General features: G+C 41.5%; 1 protein-coding gene across 1 annotated transcript; it reads right to left on the bottom strand.

Moving 5' to 3' along the window:
- LOC109235473 (exocyst complex component EXO70B1-like) lies at positions 18,912–21,052 on the bottom strand. The gene has a single exon (XM_019401592.1). It carries the CDS (start codon positions 20,838–20,840, stop codon positions 19,086–19,088), a length of 1,755 nt encoding a protein of 584 aa, XP_019257137.1. The 5' UTR covers positions 20,841–21,052; the 3' UTR covers positions 18,912–19,085.

The raw sequence follows: 23,021 nt of genomic DNA, 5'->3' as shown, positions 1-23,021 counted from the left end.
TAATTAAACTTTAAAATGGCTAATATTGCAATTATGTGCAATTTAGCTTTAAAAATACTGAATAAAATTGTAAAAAATTTGTAGNTATAATTTGGGAATATTATTGGGATTTATGGATAAAAAGGGGAATAAATCAATTTAAAAAACCTTTAAAAATATGGAAAAATAATAAAACCCTTGGACATGCTCATATATGCATAAATATGCTATTTTGAAGGTGTTTTGCCTATTAAATATATATAGGTAAAAATTTGGTATCAACAGCTGCCCCTATTTACCCAGGAAGAATGAAAGAGTTTCCTGGTAAAGAAATGATGGCCAATTTTGACCGAGCGAAACGGTTTGAAGAAGATTTAGGCCGCACCCTAGCTTCTGAGCTGCCTACATATCCTTGGTTTTACAGGAATCAGGTCGAATGTTGTTCAGGATCCGTCGGCGAAGTATGCCGATAGAGACTTTTCAAGGACGGACGCAATATCTAGAGCCGGGTGAGTGATAGGTTTACGGGAATGGTTAAGTCTGATATGGCTGCGGGCACTAGAGCGGAATTGCTCCTGCCGGAATGGCCGTTGCTCGCCGGTTTACCTACAAATAAGCAATACAAGCATATATTGTGCGCAAATTTAAACATGATGCAAATTCCCGTTGGACCATGAATGCTGTCTTTGGACGATTAGGAATGGCGTCCTCAGACCATGATGTCCTGGGCCATGAAGCGTATGATAAAGGATTCGTAGGCCATGAAATGATGTTCTCGGGCTATGAGGATGGTGCCTCCGAAGCATGACGCCTTTGAATAATGATATGCAAAAGTTTGAAAGAGATCCTCAGGCCATGACATGGTGTTCTCGAGCTATGAAGATAGTGCCTCCGAACGATGACGCCTTTGGATGAGTTGGCGATATTTCAGCCCATGAAGGATGCAGTAGCATGTTGCGATCTTTCAGCCGTGCAATGTAGTATGAGGCGATCTTTCAGTCGTGCAATGTAGTATGAGGTGATCTTTCAGCCGTGAGATGCAGTGTGTGGCGATCTTCCAGCCATGCAGATGCAGTACATGGCGATCTTTTAGCCGTGCAGATGTAGTATGAGGCGATCTTTCAGCCATGCAGATGCAGTATGTGGCGATCTTACAGCCATGCAGATGCAGATGGAGACAGCGTTTAGTCTCGGAAGGCAGAATGGTAGCCATATGCAGATTGGAAGGCAAAATAGTAGCCTTATACAAATTGGAAGGCAGAATAGTAGCCTTATGCAAAGATGCGAATGCAGATGGAGGTAGAGCTTAACCTCGGAAGGCAGAATGGTAGCCCTATGCAGATTGGAAAGCAGAATAGTAGCCTTATGCAATGCAGATGTATTTGGAGGTAGAGCTTAACCTCGGAAGGCAGAATGGTAGCCTTATGCAGATTGGAAGGCAGAATAGTAGCCTTATACAATGCAGATGCAGTTGGAGGTAGAGCTTAACCTCGGAAGGTAGAATGGTAGCCTCATGCAAGAAATAAAATAGCAAATGACAGTAGAGTTTTCTTAGCTGATAGCAGATTGCGGCGTTGTGACTACTGGGAGCATTATGACATACAGAGCATTACGGGTGTGTGCTAATAGTAAATGTTGGCAAGTGCAACGGTTCTGAGAATCGTATTCTTGAACAATGTTTGTTCCATGGGCATACAGTATGTTTAATGATTTCATAGTCCTAGTGCCTGCATCCAAAGAAAAATTGTGAGTTTTGTAAAGGGGGAAGGTTAGTTCGCATCCCCGCTAGCTTTGCTTGACTCGTTCGGCTTTGATCTGGTGATACCTTTTGTATTATTGGGGTAGCGTTGCTAAATGAAGCAGTTTCATGCATGATTTTGTAAAAGTATGACATAAATGTATAATAAAAAATAAAAAAATAGTTTTTAGATGAACCGATGACTGTGACGCGATTCGAAACATTGCAACCTTTCTTGCTACGGAATTTTGAGGGTCCTCCTCAAAATTCTTCCCCAGTTTGATGGGTTGACACTTCTGACCGTTGCTCGTGCGATGATAGGCTGAAATTACTTCAAAATTTTGAGGGTCCTCCTCAAAATTTTGCCCCAGTTTCCAATATCAGGGAGAAATGAAAATTTTATTGAATTGTGACCAAACCCATAGGGCTGCCTAAGTATCCCCTCTAAAACGGGAATTAGGTCAGGCGTAGTTCAATTTACATCATATGAGGAAAGCATAAAAATACACATAGTAACGCTTGACTGCATCTGAATTGATCGGCTTTGGCCAGACTTCTCCGTCCATTTCTGCAAGTAAGAGGGATCCTCCTGTCAGAACCCGATGAACCATGTATGGGCCCTGCTAGTTGGGAGAGAACTTCCCTTTGGATTCGTCTTGATGCGGAAGAATTTTCTTTAACACCAATTGCCCCGGTGTGAACTGTCTTGGCTTGACACTTTTGTTGAAGGCTCTGGACATTCTGTTCTAATAGAGTCGACCATGGCAAACTGCATTCATTCTCTTTACGTCTATAAGAGCTAGTTGCTCATAACGACTCTTCACCCATTCTGCGTCGTCGAGCTCAGCTTCCTGTATGATCCTTAGGGAAGGAATTTCTACTTCAGCGGGAATGACAGCCTCTGTACCATAAACCAGCATATAGGGGGTGCCCCGGTTGATGTGTGGACTGTGGTGCGATATCCCAATAGAGCAAATGATAACTTCTCGTGCCACTGTTTATGCTTTTCTATCATTTTCCTCAATATCTTCTTGACATTCTTGTTGGCGGCTTCTACGGCTCCATTCATTTGAGGCCTGTAGGATGTGGAATTCTTGTGTCTGATCTTGAAAGTTTCACACATAGCTTTCATCAAGTCGTTGTTGAGGTTGGAGCCGTTATCAGTAATGATTGACTCTGGAATCCCGAACCGACAAACAATGCGGTCGCGGACAAAATCTGCCACGACTTTCTTAGTTACTGCTCTGTGGGATGCTGCTTTGACCTATTTGGTGAAATAGTCTATGGCTACCAGGATAAACATGTGTCCGTTGGAAGTAGCAGGCTCGATTGGTCCAATAACATCCATCCCGCATGCGCTAAACGGCCACGGTGAGCTTGTTGTGTTGAGCTCGCTCGGAGGTACATTTATCATATCTGCATGTATCTGACAGCAATGGCATTTCTGGACATACTGGATGCAGTCTGTTTCCATAGTCATCCAAAAGTAACCAGCCCGGAGTATCTTGTTTGCTAAGACAAACCGTTCATATGTGAACCGCAAGTCCCAGCATGAATTTCCTCTAGCAGCTTGGATGCTTCCTTTGGGTCAACACATCTTAATAGTCCCAAATCAGGAGTCCTCCTATACAGGATTTCCCCGCTGTGAAAGAAGTTGTTGGACAATCTCCGAAGTGTGCGTTTCTGAATAGGATTAGCAAGCTCTGGGTACTCTCCTTTTGCCAAATATTCCTAGATATCATAAAACCAAGGATTTTTGTCTGCTTCCTCTTTAACATGGGCATAGTAAGCTGGCTGATCATGGATCTTCACTGGAATGGGATCAATGAAATTCTTGTCAGGATACTGTATCATAGATGATAGGGTAGCCAATGCATCGGCGAACTCAATCTGGATTCTAGGAACATGCTGGAATTCCGTCTTTATGAACCTCATTCTCAATTCCTGTACGTGATGCAGATACGGGAGTATCTTGGAGTTCTTGGTTGCCAAGTATGATGTATAAGTAAATCTGAATCTCCAATCACTAGCAGCTCTTGCACGTTCATGTCAATGGCCATTTTGAGCCCTAAGATGCAGGCTTCATACTCGGCCATATTGTTGGTGCAGGGGAACCTGACTTTGGTGGACACTAGATAATGCTGACCGGTTTCTGATATTAGGACTGCTCCTATGCCAACTCCTTTGAAGTTTGCTGCTCCATCGAAGAACATTCTCCAACCGTCATAGGGTTTGGCAATGTCTTCTCCTATGAATGATACCTCTTCATCTGGAAAATACATTTTTAGGGGTTCGTATCCTCCATCCACGGGGTTTTCAGCAAAGTGGTCCGCCAGTGCCTGTCCCTTGACCGCTTTTTCAGTCATGTAAACAATGTCGAACTCACTCAACAGGATTTGCCACTTGGCTAGCTTGCTAGTGGGCTGGGCTTCTGAAAGATGTATTTCAAGGGATCCATTCTCGATATGAGATATGCAGTATAGGCACAGAAGTAATGTCTCAGCTTCTGAGCTACCCAAGTCAAAGAACAACAGGTGCATTCAAATGGAGAATACCGGGCCTCGTACGGGGTGAACTTCTTGCTGAGATAATAAATGGCTTGTTTCTTCCTCCCCGTTTCATCATGCTACCCCAGAACGCAGCTGAAAGCTCCATCCAACACTGCAAGGTAGAGTAATAAGGGTCTACCTGGCTCAGGCGGGACTAAGACTGGTGGTGTTGATAGGTACTCCTTCATTTTGTCGAAGGCCTTCTGGCAGTCATCGGTCCATTTGGTAGTGGCGTCCTTCTTTAACATTTTAAATATTGGCTCACAGATAACTGTAGACTGTGCTATGAATCGGCTGATGTAGTTAAGCCTTCCTAAGAAACTCATCACATCTTTCTTGTTCCTTGCCGGTGGTAGTTCATGAATGGCTCTGACTTTTGATGGATCCAGTTCTATACCTCGTAGGCTCACAATAAACCCAAGCAACTTCCTAGCAGGAACCCCAAATGCACACTTTGCGGGGTTTAGCTTCAGGTTGTACTTCCGCAATCTATTGAAAAACTTCCTCAGATCTTCCATGTGGTTAGTGGTCTTCTTGGATTTGATAATAACATCGTCCATATATACCTCTATCTCCTTGTGTATCATATCATGTAAAATGGTAGTCATGGACCTCATGTAGGTGGCCCCTGCATTTTTCAGGCCGAATGGCATCATCTTGTAACAGTACACTCCTCACGGCGTAATGAAAGCTGTTTTCTCAGCATCTTCCTCATCCATCCAGATATGATGATAACAAGCGAAGCAATCTACGAATGACTGTAACTCATGCTTGGTGCAATTATAGATCACGATGTGTATATTTGGCAAAGGGAAGTCATTTTTTGGACTGGTCCGGTTGAGATCTCGGTAGTCGACACAGACTCTGACCTTCCCATCCTTCTTTGGTACTGGCACAATGTTGGCTAACCATCTCGGGTATTCCACTACCCTAAGAACCTTAGCTTTGATATGCTTGTCGACTTCTTCCTTGATTTTCAAACTCATATCAGGCTTGAACTTTTTGGAGCTTTTGCTTTACCGGTGGACACATTAGATCGATTGGCAGTTTGTAAGCCACAATAGACGTACTCAGACCAGTCATGTCATCATACGACCAGGAAAATATGTCCTTATACTCCTTTCGAAATTCTGTGTATTCTTTCTTCTCCGATTGCAATAGGTGAATGCTGATTTATGTTTCCTTGACGTTCTCTGCATCTCCCAGGCTAACAATTTTGGTCTCGTCCAGGTTGGACTTAGGTCTGTTTTCAAAGTTCTCAACTTCTTTGACAATCTCGTCAGGTATGTCATCTTCCTCTGAATCAAAGTCCATTTGTTGCGTTGTCTCATTGTATGTCACAGTCATTGGTTCATCAAGATAGGTAATAGTAATGTTGTATTGGTAAAGTAAGGAGAGATAGCAATAAATATTAAATCATAGGAAAAATCAAACATGCTTTTGATAAATTAAATAAATGTTTTGAACATCGAAGATCTTATTGCGTGAATTGAAAATGCGAAAAGAAAATCATTTAGTAAATAAAATAGTGAATGATGCTTGTTTTAGCCTTGCTACCCCGATGCTCGTCGGGCTCCGGTTGTTCTGATGGTCCAATTCTTGATATATGCCCCTCTGCACAAAGCCTGTATGGAAGGGCCTTCCTCCCCCTCCTCCTCGAGAATGACACAACAGTCCATATCACTGTCTTCTATGAACAAGTTCTTCACTGCTGCAAGCGCTTCTTCTTCATCTGACCCATAAATAACGTCATCCTGTTGGAAAGTCTGCTCCAGATGCGGTATTGGCTGTTCCAGTGGACAGTAAGGACCGCGCCATGGTGGCGACCAATTACTGAATTCTTCCCAGGTGTAATCATATCCCAAACCGAAGGTAGTGCCATATTTCTTAAGTTTTATAGGTTTAGAGATCCCTTGGAGGTTCTTGCCGAGCCCTTTGCCAGGTTCGTACCCACTCCAATTCAGTATACTCTCTATTTTGTTATCTCACCATTTGTCTTTGTCGACAGCATTGACCCACTCGATGTGGTGGTACGTTTCTCCACCCAGCTTCCTTCTTCCCCCGACCGCTGGAATGGTCTGGCGACTATATATAGGGTTGCTGCCGTCGCCGTGAATGATCACTTCCTGGTGATTCCATTCGAACATTACCGCCTGATGCAGCGTTGATGCTACGGCCCCAGCAGCATGAATCCATGGCCGTCCCAGCAGCAAGTTGTAAGATGCTGGTACATCTATTACCTGGAAATCGACATCGAACCAGGTTGGTCCCATCTGTAAGCATAGAATAATCTCACCAATGGTGGACCTTTGAGAACCATCGAAGGCTTTTACATTGATAGCTCCATTTTTTATCTCATACAGCCCTTTACCCAATTTCTTGAGTGTTACCAGCGGACAGATGTTAAGACTGGAACCTCCATCGATCAGGATTCTGGTGATAAAATAATCTTCGCATTGCACGGTGATGTGCAGTGCCTTGTTGTGCCCCAGCCCTTCAGGTGGCAGCTCGTCCTCATGAAAGGTGATCTTGCGGCTTTCCAGAACTTGCCCTACAATATTAGCCATTTCCTTGCCAGTGATGTTACTTGGTACGTATGCTTTACTAACACCTTTAACAGAGCATTCTTGTGCGCCTCAAAATTCTGCAGCAAAGAGAGAATGGATATTTGTGCTGGCGTCTTGTTTAATTGGTCGATGACCGAATATTCCTTGGCCTGTATCTTCCTCCAAAGGTCATCCGGACCTGTCTCAATGAGGGGCAACCGATTGGAGGCCTGCTTGCTTGATTCAGCTAGGTGTTCAGGGGTATAGACTCTACCAGTTCTTGTCATACCCTGTGCTGCAACAGTTTCTTCCATTCTGACCTTGCCTTTCCTTCTTGCCTCGGCTGTATAATCACAGGGTACAGCATTTGTATATAATGGTGTCATGGTTGCCATCGCCACTGGGATCGGCGTGGCCATCCTCACTCCGAACGGAACATGTGCCTTGGGTGGCAAGACTGCAACCTCAAATGGTGCGGGTGAATTTGCCGGAGACACGAATTCAACCTCAATTGGTGCTGGTGTCTTTGCGGATGATGTTGCTTCAAACTCAAGTGGTACAGACATATTCACCTCGGCGTCCTCAGACGGTTGAATCTGGACTATGATTGGATTGAGAGTAATTGTTGGTTTCGTTGGGTCATCACCTTCTGCGATCAACCCGATGGATCCCTCGGGATCCCAGTCATCTTCTATTTCAATCATGTGGATACCTCCACCCTTATGGTCTGGCAGAGGGTTGTTGCGGACGTTTGGAGAGGGTTCTTTTTCTACAACGATCTTGCTATCAATCAAAGACTGTATCTTGTCTTTCAAGGAACGACATTCATCGACGGTGTGCCCTTTCATGCCGGAGTGGTATGCGCAGGATTTGTTTGGGTTAACCGACTGAGAAGGATTCTCAGGGGTTGCAGCAGGGATGGGGTGACATAACCAGCAGCTTTAAGTCTCTCATACAGCTGGTCAATGGGTTCGGCGATGGCTGTATACTGTTTTGGCGTGCAGGGTGTGACTGATAATGGGATGGTTGAGCATTATAGGTTTGGTAGACATGAGCGGGTTGGGAGTATCTGGGTGAAGCAGATTGATATGTAGGAAGTGGAGATGACTGATAAGTTGGGGGTGGAGCTTGGTATGAGGGTGTTTGGTAATTTGGGGTTGGCTGGTATGTGAGTGGAGGTATTGGGTAAGCTTGGTATTTGAGGGGAGACTTGGTCCTTTGTGCAACTATCACAGCCCCTACGTCCCTCTTCTTGGACACACCACCAGACTGTAAGGCCTTATTTGTAGCTTGCAAGGCCTCGAAGTTTGTAACCATACTGCTTTTGATACCTTCTTCAATTCTTTCACCCAATTTGATAATGTTGGAGAACTTGTGGTTCTCAAACATCATTAGCCGTTGATAGTACTGTGGGTCCTGAGCCCGGACAAAGAACTTGTTCATTTGTTCCTCTTCTAAGGCAGGTCTGACCTTAGCAACTTCGGACCTCCAGCGAGTAGCATATTCGCGAAACGTCTCTGTGGGATTCTTCTTCAGATTCTGTATATAGAACACGTCTGGTGCATTCTCCGTATAAAACCTGAATATGTCCATAAAGTCAGATTCCATGCCTACCCAGCTTGACCACTTCTTGGGATCTTGGCTGATGTACCAAGATAATGCATCTCCTTTCAAACTTCTCACGAACAACTTCATGCGGATTCTCTCGTCCTTTCCTACTCCAACCAACTTGTCGCAGTATGTCTTCAGATATACCCTTGGATCACCCGTACTATCAAATATTTCAAAGTTAGGAGATTTGTACCCCTCGGGCAGTTCGACATCAGGCTGTATGCAAAGATCCTCATAGTTCAGCCCTTCGATTCATTTGCTTCCCTCAATGCCCTGAATCCGGCTGGTCAGTTTCTTAAGTTCCTCAGCCAGGTTCTTGTTAAGCAGATCCTTTTCATTAGACTCAGGAGTGCAGTGATAGGTTGGGTGGAGTGTGGCACGGTTTCCACGTAGATAGGATTGTTATGGTGGCCTGGTGTATGGGTGTGGAAATGGTCGTTTGTGGAGTTCTGAGGTTCTGGGATGAGTAGTGGAGTGTTGCTTGGGTTATGGCAGGTGTTGCATTGGCACACTGACTACTCTGATTGGGCGTGGACTGGGAAAAAGTAGCAGCTAAAGGAAAGCTAAAAGGTATTGGCGAAGAAGTAATGGAGGATCTTATATAGATTGAAAAGAGGGTGGTTCTTTGGTGGAGCAATGGGATGGTGAGGAGCGATATGCTTCTGTTGTTTTGGAATATTTTGAGGAGGTATGGGTTTTTGAGTGTTGGGGAGTTGACATCTGGGGTGCTGAGGAAAATGACAGGCTTGCCAGATTCCGAACCTGATCGAGCTCTTCCTGAAATTTCAACAGCTTCTGCTCAAGTTGTGACACATTCTCGTTAGGGACCGTATACCATGGCCATCAGTGGCCTCTACCCGCTTAGCTGTGTTTTCCTTCCTGACATTGTTCAAATCATCCATCTTGCCTTTGTTCTTGCTTTTAACATGACTAAGAGGATGAGTGGGTGGAGGGCCCTGGATCTTGTGAAATAAGATGATGATGCCACAGTGCACGAACTAACCTTTAGGGAGGGGAATAATAAAAACAAAAATAAAAGGTAACCAAGTCAGTGAGGATCATAAAAGTATTGCAATATTTAAACACATAGTGCAGGAATGCAAAGCGTGTCCTAATTTGGGAACCTCGTTGTGCTCGAGGTAGGCCTAGCGACAAATTGATTTGGAGAACTTAGAATGCTAAATGCCTCATTTTATTGATAAAAATAAGAAGAATCTCAAATTGACACTACATAAACATGAAATAAAAGTCACTAATGTCCATTGGCCTTATTACATTTATAAAGCGAAAAAGATAAACTCCCATCTACTTGGTCCCAGAAGGACCTTCCCCAGATTCGGCATCCTTGGCTTCATCGAACAGCTTCCCCAACTCGCGAAGTCCCAGCAATAGGTATGCTCTTGCTAGATGTCCACCTTCGGTCCCTTCAACCTCTTGACAATCTTCAACTCTTTGGAGAAACTTTCTTTCCAGTTCTACTATGCCTCGCTCCAAGTATCCTAGCCTTTTGTTGGCGTTGATAGCCATGTCTTTCCATTCCTCAATCAGCTTCTGGTTGGAATCTTGTATCTCGCGGTGTTCGCTCTCGCATTCACGGATCCTTTTGCGCAGCTGGTTGTACTGGACTTGTGCCTCGACCTTTTCATCTATAATTCTATGACCTCGAACAAACCCTGGCTGGCCCAGACCATCATGATTGTCTTCCAACCAACCTGAATAGAAAGGAGTACAACCGGCATGATATCTGTCTGGCTCGATGGTGTGTTTCCCCATTACGATCTTGCAATGCCACATGTGTTGGGCTTGGCACTTGTAGGGACTATCATCGTTTTGGAAGTCAGCTCGAAAATGGCTCATCTTGTCGACCCTGGGTATGACTTGCTTCCTACCAGCTTGCCTCATAACTCGAAGAGGGACGTAAGGATATGTTCCTCTTAGACCAATTAGTATAAGGAAAGGTGCATCTCTGGATCGGGTGATGAACTCCTCTGTTGGAAACCACTCGAACATCCATTGAACCTGTTCTTCGGTCAGATTATCAAATAGCTCAACCTATCCTTTGGCATTTTCAGGCTGAGCGAACATGTCGGGGATGTAATTCATTCACTTTGGATGGTGGAAAGCGATGTGATCATCCCAGTCCCTTCGCTGAATTTCTTGTCGGTATTCGCCCTTTTGGAGATGTTCCATGAGCTAGAGTTGAAGTAGTAAATTGTAGCCTTCGAAGTGTTTTGCTCCTCGTTGACACTTCTCTAAGGCTCGGTATATGTCTGCGATGATCATGGGTACAATACTGAATGGCTTCCCACCAATCCCCTCCATTGGGGTCTTTGTTACCATAGCCAGCCTGGTATGAATTCTCCCTTTCTTCATCGAAAACACGATCAGACCCAGGAAGCAAAACATTAAGACGAAAACCCTACGATGGATGTGTCCCAAGGACGTGATGGCAAACTCGTCAGGGTAGGTATGGTAGGATTTTCTATGACCGTACCTTTCATACAGGTAGTCAAAAGGGATATATGATTCCTTTAGGCATGTCAATTCTGCATTCTTCTTCAAACCCATCATTTTAAGGAAACCATTGCCTGTGCGGTTCTCAGGCATTAGCAGACCCGGAGTTTCCCATACTAGACCAGCCAGTCCTCCTATCTCCTCTAGCAAATGTGTCATCTCGATGTCCCCAAAGCGGAACACGGCCCTTTCATAATCCCAAAACAATATAGCAGCTTCTATGATCATGTTGTTAGGTTGAATCTCCAGGAGGGATGGTAGATTGCCCAGATATTTTCTGACGAGGGTGTGGTCACTAGAATGTAAATCTCTCCACCAGCTTAGCAATCTTGGGTGGATGTTGGTTACCATGCCGAATCTGGAGACTTCGTACCTCATCTTTCTGCAAGGCAAACAAGGTTAGGCCCTTACCCTCACCAGACTCAACTATTTAACATCAACAATTGGCATGAAGCATTTAATTCTCCAAATAAATGCACAGAACGTGATGACGTCCGTTTGGGTTTTAGGGAAACCTAGTGGACTTTGGACAAGGCTATCTTAAAGGATCATTATGTGGACAACATAACTGACCCGACTAGGTTTGACCATGATGCATGCACAATTTAATAGAGTAAGGTTTCTATGGGGTTTTAGACTGGTACCCTTGAGCGGACAACTGAAGGGGGAAGGCACGGAACTGTCGACTGCACCGCTATCGACTAGTTTTACCGCAAATATGCCTTTCCGAATTTAGGGGGTAATGATATAGGAAGTGTGCAACCACTCATCAAGCGTTGCTATAGTATTTGTTCGGAACGAGTGGAGTATGATGTTGAGCATGATTATGCAATAATTAAAGCATGTTGACATGTATTTGCACGTTAAGAAAGCAATAAACCCAACAGTTTTTAATAATTTAAAGCAGCAATAAAGGAATGAAACAAGAAAAATATGTCAGTTGTGCTTTTGAAGAAGAAATTAAATGCTTAAAGAAATTAAACAAGCAATTGCACATAGGGGTACGAATTCACAAAAACGGTATGAAATGGTAAAAGCCTAAGAATCCCCAGTAGAGTCGCCATGCTGTCGCACCCCCTTTTTCCCTTCGCGGAGAGGAGTCCGGGTTTCGACATTCATGGAGGTGTAATGACTCATTTCCTTTTGGGAATTGGGTATTGCATTTTTTGAAGAGTCGCCACCTAACGATTTTTAATGTGCGTTAGGGCACCTACAGGGTTTATCTACAACTATGTTTGATAACCAGAGATAAGGTAAGGGCTTGAAATTATCCTAAGGGGAAGGTATTAGGAACCCCTCAGGATCCACTAGTGTTGTTCCTGGCCAGACAGTTTTTGTGAGATTGTGCAATTAGCATGTAGATAAGTAAGGCTCACATAGCAAGGGATTTAGGTTAAAATACACAAGCGTTTGAAAAACGATTAATAAACGCAAGGTTTTGAAAAGAGTTATAATCTAAGCATGCTTATGAATGTAAAGGGTTCCTGGGTTTGTTTGTAATATGGGTCACATCAATGCAATACCCGGTATGACACTCCTCAAAAGAGGGGATATATGTGGTATTAGCACACCGGTTATCATATCCATATCTACCCTTTCCTGCCTCGTGAAGGTAATTAAAGCAAGGGTTGGTCTCGATTCTTATTGCATGCTGTTACCCGTCCCTTCCTATCAGTCCCGGAGGAATTTAGGACTCCTATTCCTATAAGATGGAGGTTCTAGGCAGACCTTCAGGTTCAAAGGCAAAAATACTAAAGCGACATACAAAATATATAAGACTGCATTTAGAGGGAGAAACATGTAAGCAAGTAGAAGGCTCATGTATACCTCCGCAGATAATGCACATAGACAGCATGACTTATACGCAGTTAAGGTCTGAATTTAAAATCTTAAAGCAAGGTGTTTGAGCGATAACAACAGAACCAGATTTATCACATGACTCAGAAAAGAAGTCCGAATCAAGTTTTTCCTACTGATTTTAACAGTTGATAATTAAACAAAAGCAATTCCAGTTTTATTAAAGTTATTACCTAAGGCTTTCCTAGGCGCAAAGCGAGACGCGGCAGTTGTTCCAAGTCATTAAGACAATTTGGAGATTATTTCTATTTACCTAAAACATGTTGTTCTAGTTACAGAGGTGGTTACCAATTTTACTAGAAGCATCACAATGTGAAAAATTATTACTTTACTACCTTTTCATGAATCAGTAATCAAATAGGTGTTTTAAACGAAATGCAAATAGAATCGTAGGACATGATTTCTAATATGCACATGCAAATGGCAGAGTCCCTAAGGCATGATTTCTAAGTGTACATAATAGTTGCAGGATTTTTGAAATAACAGCTTTTTATACCAATGTTGTTATTGCCCTAGGAGCAGGATTTCTAAGTGATAGACATAAAGCATGGACTAATGAATGAAGTGCTAAAGCAAGAAACAAAGGTCCTAAGAGCATGATTTCCAATGCATAATGAATCCTAAATATGGTTTCTATTGCACAATTAGGAATATAAACCTAATAACATGCTTTTTACCCTTTGACATCTATAGCATGCATATTTTCCATCCCTTTTCACTAGCAACCCCAATACTTGTTTACAAATTATTACAGACCATGCGATAGAATTACATAAGAACTAAAACTTAAGAAGTTACAACTACAGGAAGTCTGATTCTGACTTCCTCTCTGAGTTATGTGATAAACCACCTCAAATGCTAATATTGTTCCATAGCTTTCCCTCATACCTAGGTGTGTCCGAGTTCCCTAAGGACCTCAAGGGATCCCGGGTAGTGCTCGCACCCAGATTGCATAACCAAGAGTAGGTGCAGTGTGGAAGGGCCAGCCCTTATGTGTCCAGGTTCAGAGGCAGCTCAAGGGTCCCAAAGCAAGGCTCAAACAAGAGGGGCAAAACCAAATGATCTAAGAGTGCATGTGAGAGTGCTTGAAATAGTTTTAAAAACAGCATGTTTGAAATAATTTTGTAGATCAGCAGATGAGTTTTGAAAGGGATCAAGGGATAGGAGCAGCAAAACCACAGAACAAGTTCAGGGAGGAGTACATGCTTCAGCAGTTACAAACAGGGGAGTAGGGGTTGCGGACACAGAGGACCCAAAACAGAAACACATAATTAGTCATGAATCAAGTACATTAGAAGACATGCTAGTTAAGGGACATAAACAGGAACAAGTAAACATACTAATTACATTCAAACAAAAGAGGGCAGAATTTTAAGCATGCTGAGTAAAGCAGTAAACAAAAAGTGCAACATCATGAGCCATTAAGTCAGTGCAGAAAGAGACAGTGATTGAATACAAGGGAACACATAGGTTTGAGTTTCAAAATTTAAACTAGGGACATATCAGTTGAAGAAGCAAAGTGCAGGAAAAGAAAAGTAAAGCAATCAAAATTCCACAGTCTAGCCTTGGCTTTCAGCCGACTAGACAAGGCGGTAGCACAAGTAGTAGAGAAAGAAAGAGAGTTTGAATGTGTAAGTGTGTGTTTTGAACTCAGTTGTTCGTGTGTCTAGAGAAGAGAGGATAGGGTCTTTATTTGAAAACGAGTAGAAAATAAGGTAACAAGTAAAGCTTTAACACAAATATGGAAATAATCACAATCAGAATCCCATTAATACAAGTACTTCCCTTTAATCAAGGAATTACTCCTTAACAGATACTAACAGGGATAATTAAGGAAAGAAAATCAATTTGAGGAAGATTGATTTCTGACCATATAAGGGATGGTAAGAATATAGAGTATACAATTGAGTCTAAGTACATAATATATTTAATTTGGGGAAAGGATTCAGCGGGGGTGAAACATCACAACAAATAAAGGAATGGGAATCAATCAACTTAATCAAACCAGTAAAATTAGGGGTTTATAAGAAAACCTTTGCAATCAATTGTAACTTGAGGAAATCAAGATCAATCAAGAAGGAATCATGATTCTGCAATTCAACATATAAATAGAAAAGAATGAACAGGCGTATCAGACATGCAAGGTCAAACATATTGACAAAAAGGAGCAAACTTGATGAACATAAACGTACAGAAGTGAAATGAATAGGCTAAGGACTACTCAAAGCATGGTAATCAACAAGGTCAAGCAGTCATGGCTCACACATAGAACCAAAATGAAGAAACCAGTCTAACACATAGCAACATGTAAAAGAGATCAGACCAACACACGGAAATAAGTAAAGGACGTCTTTAAAAACTCACAGTAACAAGTGAGAAAAGTTTTAGGAGATTAGGGTTTTAACAAAAACGGTAAGAACTCGGACTCAGTCAAGACAAACAAAGAAAAGGGTTTAACCATGAAGAACTCAATCGAAACAGGCATACGTACAAAAAGACAGTTTCAGAACCCCGGATAAAACCAAAGATACTTAGGGTTATAACATGATGAACCAGGTAAAAGAAAAACATAAACTAATCGTTTAAACATAGTAAAATCAAAAAACAACACTGAGAAATCGGAGAAGAGATCTTTTAAAAGAGGTTAAGAAAACCCTAATCGTTGAAGACGAAGAGTCGCTTTGAAAAAATCGGAAACCTTTAAGGAAAACACTTTAAAGGTTCATAACATACACAGATCTAAGACAGATCTGAAAGAAAATCAGAAAGCCTTTAAAGTTAGGGTTTCAAAGAACCCAGAAAAAATGAGAAAGACTTCGAAAAGTTACCGATCTAGCCGGAAAAGCCATGGATGGCCGGGAAAAGACCATAGATAGAAGTTGAGCAAAGACTGGACTAGATCTCTTTGAGATCATTCCATGAAATCACGAAAACAAGCAACCAGCAGACATAGGAGACCGGTACACGTCTCAAACAGCCATGGGAGTCCATGGATTGAGTGAGAATCAAAGGGGATTAGGGTTGGTTTGGGCGGCAGCGGTTAGGGTTTGAGTGAGGTGGCAGAGGGAATTGGAGAGGAAGGGGATTCAAGGGCGGTGGGTTGGTGGAAATGAACTAGGTTAAGGGGGTCATTTGGGTTTATTTTAGGCAGGTGGAATGGTAGCTGTTGATCTGAATGATCAACTGCCCAGATTAAATAGGGTAGGTGGGGATCCGGGTCTGGGTAGGGTTAAAAACGGTTAGGGTCGGGTTTAATTAGAAATTGGGCCGGGGAATTGGGGGTTTGATTTGGGCTAGATTTGAAATACAAAGGGGGCTATTATTTAAATAGCCAGTTTTCCCTTTTTAATTTATAAGAAATAGTAAATGGCTTCTGAAAAATAAATTGAAAGTGCTAAAGTGATTTATAACATGTAATTAACAATTTAAAAATACAGGATCTAATTTTATGCATCTAAAATATAATTAAACTTTAAAATGGCTAATATTGCAATTATGTGCAATTTAGCTTTAAAAATACTGAATGAACTTGTAAAATTTTTTTAAAAATTACCTTAGCCATATTTGGCATAAATATAGAAATACAATAGATGGATTATCAAAAATAATAATTTTGGGAATAATTATTGGGATTTTATGGATAAAAAAAAGGAAATAAATCAATTAAAAAAACCCTTTAAAAATATGGAAAAATAATAAAACCATTGGACATGCTCATATATGCATACATATGCTATTTTGAAGGTGTTTTGCATATTAAATATATATAGGAAAAAATTGGGTACCAATAACAGTGAGTTTTGATGATAAAGAACTAGGAGAGATCTTAGGTGTACCTGCTGAAGGGTACAATGATTATAAGAAGCTCAAAAGGCCAAGTCTTTAGAATCTCGTTACTGCCCTTGCCATTGCTAGGAAGTTTGGTGACAGTGAAGAGGAGCTTGAGCCCAATGCTATTTACAAAACTGAGATGAAGCCACCCCACAATGTGCTGTTTGAATTTGTTAACAAAGCTATGCTGCCTAGGCAGGAAAGGAGGCACATTGCAACATTCATGGACCCGTTCCTTATGGAATGTTTAGACAATGGGAGGCCAATCAATCGGCATGGATTTATCATCCAGCTTCTTGACATGGTTCTATATGGGACTAAAACTCATGTCATACCCTATGGTTTTATTCTCACGGTTGTACTTGCACACTTCAAGGTACTCTTCAAGAAATGGGAAGTTGGTACAAGCAAGGATCATTTCGGGGCAAACACTCTAACTTCTTGTGACTATGAAGTCCAAACCACTCCCAAAGAACCTGACTCATCCAAAAAGGTACCTATGAACAGCATAGTGCGAGCTTTAGTGCAAGAAAAGTGGGGCTAGGGATAAGAATGCTGAAATTGAAAGGCTGAAGAAGAGGTTGGAAAAAGTGGATACTGAGAGAGATGCTCTCAGAGCTGAGCTGGCAAAGGAGAAGGAGATTAATGATGGCATTCTTCAGGATATGTTGAAACTGCTTCAAGCCAAAAACCAAGAACCTGGTTTTTCCCAGCCTTAAGCCTCCAAGTCTTGTTAGACCAACCAGTGACCCAGATGGAATTTTTTTTTCTTTTGCTCATGGTCTAGTATTTTTATTTCTTCTTATGCTTTGTGGTAGGATCTTATCAATCAATAAAATTCACTACTTTTGGTCTAATTGTTTATTTATATTTCTTAGATGGCTAATATCCTTAGATTGATAAAGAGGAGATTGAATCCATGATTGCATTTGAAGCAGCCCCAGTAGCCATGAGTAGCTTCTATTAAAATCAGGTTATCTAACAAAATTATGCAACTTTTCGATGATGCCAAAAGGGGAATTATATTGTGCTTTTATTTTGGACCGTGATGTTAATAACCTAATGAACCTGGTCCTTGATCATTAGTAACTTTAAAAAGGTAAAGTGTTCTAACTTTGTATTGATGTTGAGCTGAGTTGAAATGGGGCCTATGCCTATGAATAGCACAGAGTTTTTCATTATCAAAAAGGGAGAATTTTTTGGCCCAAGCGAAGTTTATTTTGATGATTAACAAAGGAACTCAAACATGAACCAGGTCCATCCACAGTGTACACAGACACGGGCAAATTCAAGCATAAGGGATGCACGTGAGGGAGATAAGATTAACTTGTTATATCTCATATCTCCTGATCGAAAAGGTTGCCTAATTGATAAGGAGAAGGACTCCTTACTCAAAGAGAACACTATCCAAGATAAGGAAGGAGTTAGAAATTGAAGTTAACTACAACTCTTCCACCAAGGAAGAGTATAGCATTAGAACTCTAGTTATTTCCTATTCTACTAAATATATATATATTTCAGGATGTTCTCAATTTACAGGTAAGCACAAACGCTATACTTAAACGTGAGTTGAGAGCAAAATAAGAAGGCATTTTGCAAGCAATTCGTGTGTAATGCAAGTGTGCAAACCTGAAGCTACATGAACCAGATCGAAGACCAGTTCCAAGTGTTTGTCTTTCATTCTAGTTTCATTGTAGTAGGTGGAATTGTACCTTTCAGCTTTATCTAGAAGCAACTGTATTAGGTATTCTGAGTATTCAAGTTAGAGTTAACTTGAAGTTGTCGCAACAGTTAGAGGCTGGTTGCCACAACGAGATTAGGGGTAATGTTGTTTTGGCTTAGTGATTTAGTGAAGTGTTGGGGAAAATCCTACTGAGTAGTAGGTCGTGATTTTTTCACCTTTGAGCCGCGTGTTTTCCACGTAAAAATACTTGTGTTTTCACTTTCTGCATTTATCCCGCAATAGTAGTATAAGGAACACATAGAATAACCAGGTCCTTCTATAGTCTGTGCACGCGAAAATTAGACACCATACAAATCACCCCTCTTGTGTGGCATTGAAGTATAAAACATCAATATGCAAATAATGATTTGATCATGAACTTCAAAATTCGAATTCTGGTAATCAGTATTAACGGATATTTTCTTTGATAAGTATTTAAAGTCTTCAACTTCTTTTTTTCTTCAAGTAAATTAAAATTCATTTTCAAATACTCATTTCTATCGTCTTCAGCCAAATATTGTCGAAACCCCTATAGATTTTAATACAATCACAAGTACTCATTGTGCAACAAAAATTTCTGCATGATGTTGATTCATTTAAATGTAGCATCGAAAGATTAGAAATAGAAAACTGAAACGAAATTCAAAGAAACTATTAGTAGTAATAAATATCATACAAAAATCTGATAAATGTGATTATAATTATTTGAGGAGTGATTGTGCAGCATGAATATGGGCTTACGTCTTTCTCCGTACCATAGATGTAGGATTGCCGTCAAAAAGGCCCTCAATTAACGTTTCAATGTCTTCAGGCTGGTACTTTATATACTTCTCTGCATGCTTTGTATTGTCTAAATACTGCCTAAATCTCCCAAAGAAGGACCTGTACGCCGGAATCAACACCGCCGATATAGAAACTCTTAGCTCCGACCGAAGCTGCTCGTCGCTCACCACCCAAGTGCTCTGCGTACGATGGATTTCGTCAAGCATTGTGCTGAAATTCTTGAACCTCTCTTTAACTACTGGCTTTGTCACTTTCCCATTCACTTGCATCCCGTCGTGACTTAGTATTTGTAACACTCTTCCCCATGTTTCTCTTTGGTAATTCTTGTGGTATTGCCTCACGGTCGTTGATCTTCTTCGACACCACGTGTCGCCCATCACTTGGCGGACATCCGTGGATCCTTTGGCTTTTTGTAAGATGTATCTGCCGTTGTTCATTAAGAATATGTCACGCAAAGAAGGGTCTCTATATAAGTTTGACTTAGCTTCTAGATTTGAATCCAACAATTCCATTATTTTCATGAGCTGTGATGAAAACGGCGTCGTGGCAGCTACGTCATCGTGTGGGCTTTCGCTCTCAACATGATCATCCAGTGTCGTGGAGGAGGAATATGCCTCCAACTTTGCGTGTTCTTGGAAAATATGTTCAAGGGCGTCTCTGTATTCACAGGCGTATTTTAGATAGTTCATGACATAACGTGTGAGCGGGTGCACTGCACCACCAGGGACCGGTGTTCTAGCTGCATCGTTCTTGATGGAACTTTCGAGATCACAGAATACGTTGACGGCTACCTCCCCGAACCTATCTCTCGTGGCTAAGATCTCTGATTTCAGTTCGTGCTCACCATCATTGGAGAAAGATTCACTTATGGCAGAAACTAGATCGCGAATGGCTTCATATATGTCTAGAAATTTGAATAGTTTCTCGGCGGAGCATTTTGTCCTGGAGATCGCCTCAGCGAAGTCAAGAATCTGAATTACAATCGAACGTGCCAGGTTGCTAAATAAGCTTTGAGAGATCATTGGAGAATCGAAGAAAACTGATTCCCCGAGTCTCTTTTCGCCAGGGAACAGAGTGCTTGAGCAGATCTTCGCAACATTGATCCATTCGGTGATTTCTCCTTGTAGAGAATCCCATGGCATTCTCTGCACATCATCTCCATTTATCTTCTCGAATTCGAGCATTTTCAGTTGCTCATAGAATGCGTTTCTTCGTGAAATTGAATATACTTGACAACATTCTGTTTCAAACCCGGCTGAGATCATGGCAGTGGCAATTCGATTCATTCTTGTCACCACCTCGGGCGGATACGATGGATAATCCGAATTTTTATCCACTTTTGAATTGGAACAACCTCCGAAATCTTCTAATAAGGTTCGGAATTCTTCTTCCATGAAAGTCATGGCTCGTTGCAAGACCAAATTGGTCCGATTCAGCAACGTTGACCCTGACGTAGATGATTTGTCGATGACATTTGTCAATTTGGATAAATGCATCACAGCTTCAAGGAAAAATGACTCTTCCTCTGTCATCTTACCCAATCTGGTCGGTATTTCACCAGAATTATATTTTGCAATCCTGGACTCTATGATTTTGGAGAAGGTTTCAATATTTTCAGGGGCTTCCGAGTTTTCATCAGATGTAGAAAAGGTATTTTTCAATGGATCAATATCTGATGTTGGACAGCCACTGTCATTATTCTTCTCCATTTGCTCTTTCTAAACGGATATGGAGGAGCAAAAGAGAAGGGATCTGAAGAATGTATGCATGCAACAGCGGAAAAATGAATCAAGTAGTAAAATGGGACATTTTCATGGAATTTTGTTAGAGGAAATTTGTTTCAGATTGAAGATGCTTTTTTTGTTTTCCTATTACTACGTGTTTAAGGGAAGGTGGTTTATTTTCGGAAGATGGTCGGTACAAGAAGACTATTGACTCGTTAATAAAGGTTATTAGTGCTCCCCATGACTTGATTTCGGCATGGCTTCCCACTATTCCCAGCTCTCCTGTAATTACAGTTAAGCCCCCATTATAATTTAGTGGTCAAGAGTTTGAATTATTATGCACCTGTTTGACTACCAATACCATTGTGTCACTATTCTCCAATTGGATTTTCTTTATTACCAAGCAATTAAATAACAACAAACCCAGCATATTCTCATAAATGAGGTCCGGGGAGGGTAGTGTATACGCAGACCTTGCCCCTGCCTAATAAAGATAGAGTGTGATGACCCGAAAGGCCATCTTATGTTTTAGAACTCAATTCTGCGCTTTTAAGCCTTAAAAATCTCATTTTTACCCTCCTCAATTTGCGTGCACAGTCCGAGCATGTTTCCGAAAAGCTTTTATGTTGAAAGTTGATAAAAATAAGAAATTTTGCCAAAAATTTTTATTTGAGTTGACTTCGGTCAATATTTTTGGTAAACGGGCCAAGATTCGTAGTTTGACGGTTCTGGTGGGTCCGTATCGTGATTTGAAACTTGGGTGTATGCCCGAAATTGAAATCAGAAGTCCCTAGCCCAAGATATCAGACTTTGTCGAAATTTAAGTGTTAAAGGCTTAATGACTTTCAAGTGTTCAACAAAGTTTGACTTTTTGGATAACGGGTCCGTATTTTGGTTCCGGAATCCGGTATTGGTCCAATACCATTTTTATGACTTATCTATGAAATTTGGTGAGAAACGGAGTTGGTTTGACATGATTCGGACGTCGAGTTGAGAAATTAGAAGCTTCAAAGTGTTCGTGAAAATTTCAGTTGATTTGGTGCTAAATTCGTAGTTCTAGGTGTTATTCTGGTGATTTGATCGCGCGAGTAAGTTTGTATGATGTATTTAGACTAGTGTGCACTTTTGGTTTAGAGCCTCGAGTTTCGGGTGAGTTTCAGATAGGCTAAGGAGTGAAATTAGACTTGGAGGAATTGCTAGTGTATCTGATATTGTTGCAGGCCTCTGATCTCGCATTTGCGAGACCAGGCATTGCAATTGCGACCTCTGAGGGGTTTACATTTGCGAGCTACTCATCACAGATGCGAAGAGTAGCTGGGCCATACAGTCATCACAATTGCGAGAAATACTTCGCATTTGCGAAGTGAGTTTGGGAGGGCAATGATCGCAAATGCAATCATTGAGTCGCATTTGCGAAGGCTCAAGTTTGCATTTGCGAAATAATCTTCGCATATGCGAAGGCAGCAGAAGTGTGAAGGGATTCGCATTTGTGACATCTGCAGCTGGTAAAACTTGACTTAGATGAGATTTTTTCTCATTTTTCAAAACATTCAAAACAAGAAACCCTCTAGGCGATTTCCAAAGACCATTTCTTTCCCAAAACATTGGTAAGTGATTCTAACTCATTTTCTTTCAATCTCTCATTACATTTCACAAATCTTTAACCCAAAATCTAAGGTATTCATGGTGGAATTGGGGATTTTTGGGCAGAAACTAGGGATTTGATAAATTGGGGATTTAGACCTCAAATTGAGGTCGGATTCCAAAACCAATTATGTAACCGGGCTCGAGGTGAATGGATAATCGAATTTTGGTCCGAATTTCGGGTTTGGACCAAGCAGGCCCGGGTGCTGACTTTTGTTAACTTTTTCAAAAATGGCCTAAATTGAATTTGGGTAGTTCCTAAGGCCTTTTTTGAATCGTTTGGTTGGTAATTTGCTAGATTCTATTGGTCCGGAGGCTTGTTTGAAGGGAAAGGCCGTAGTTGAGCTTTGAGTTTGGCCGTTGGAGCGAGGTAAGTATTGTGGTTAACCTTGGCTTGAGGTATTAGGTCTTCTATGCCTATCTGCTACGTGTTTGAATGTTGGGTACAACATATAGGTGAGGTGACGAGTAGCTGTGCGTTGTTATCGGGTGGGTCCGATTCTCGTAATTGTTGCTTTCCTT

Source organism: Nicotiana attenuata, chromosome 12, assembly GCF_001879085.1.
Source record: "Nicotiana attenuata strain UT chromosome 12, NIATTr2, whole genome shotgun sequence".
Classification (NCBI taxonomy): domain Eukaryota; kingdom Viridiplantae; phylum Streptophyta; class Magnoliopsida; order Solanales; family Solanaceae; genus Nicotiana; species Nicotiana attenuata.
This window is presented reverse-complemented; position numbering and strand designations above follow the sequence as displayed.

Excerpts from the sequence above, each read along its gene's own strand:
- LOC109235473 (XM_019401592.1), bottom strand. The coding sequence starts at position 20,840 with ATGGAGAAGAATAATGACAGTGGCTGTCCAACATCAGATATTGATCCA.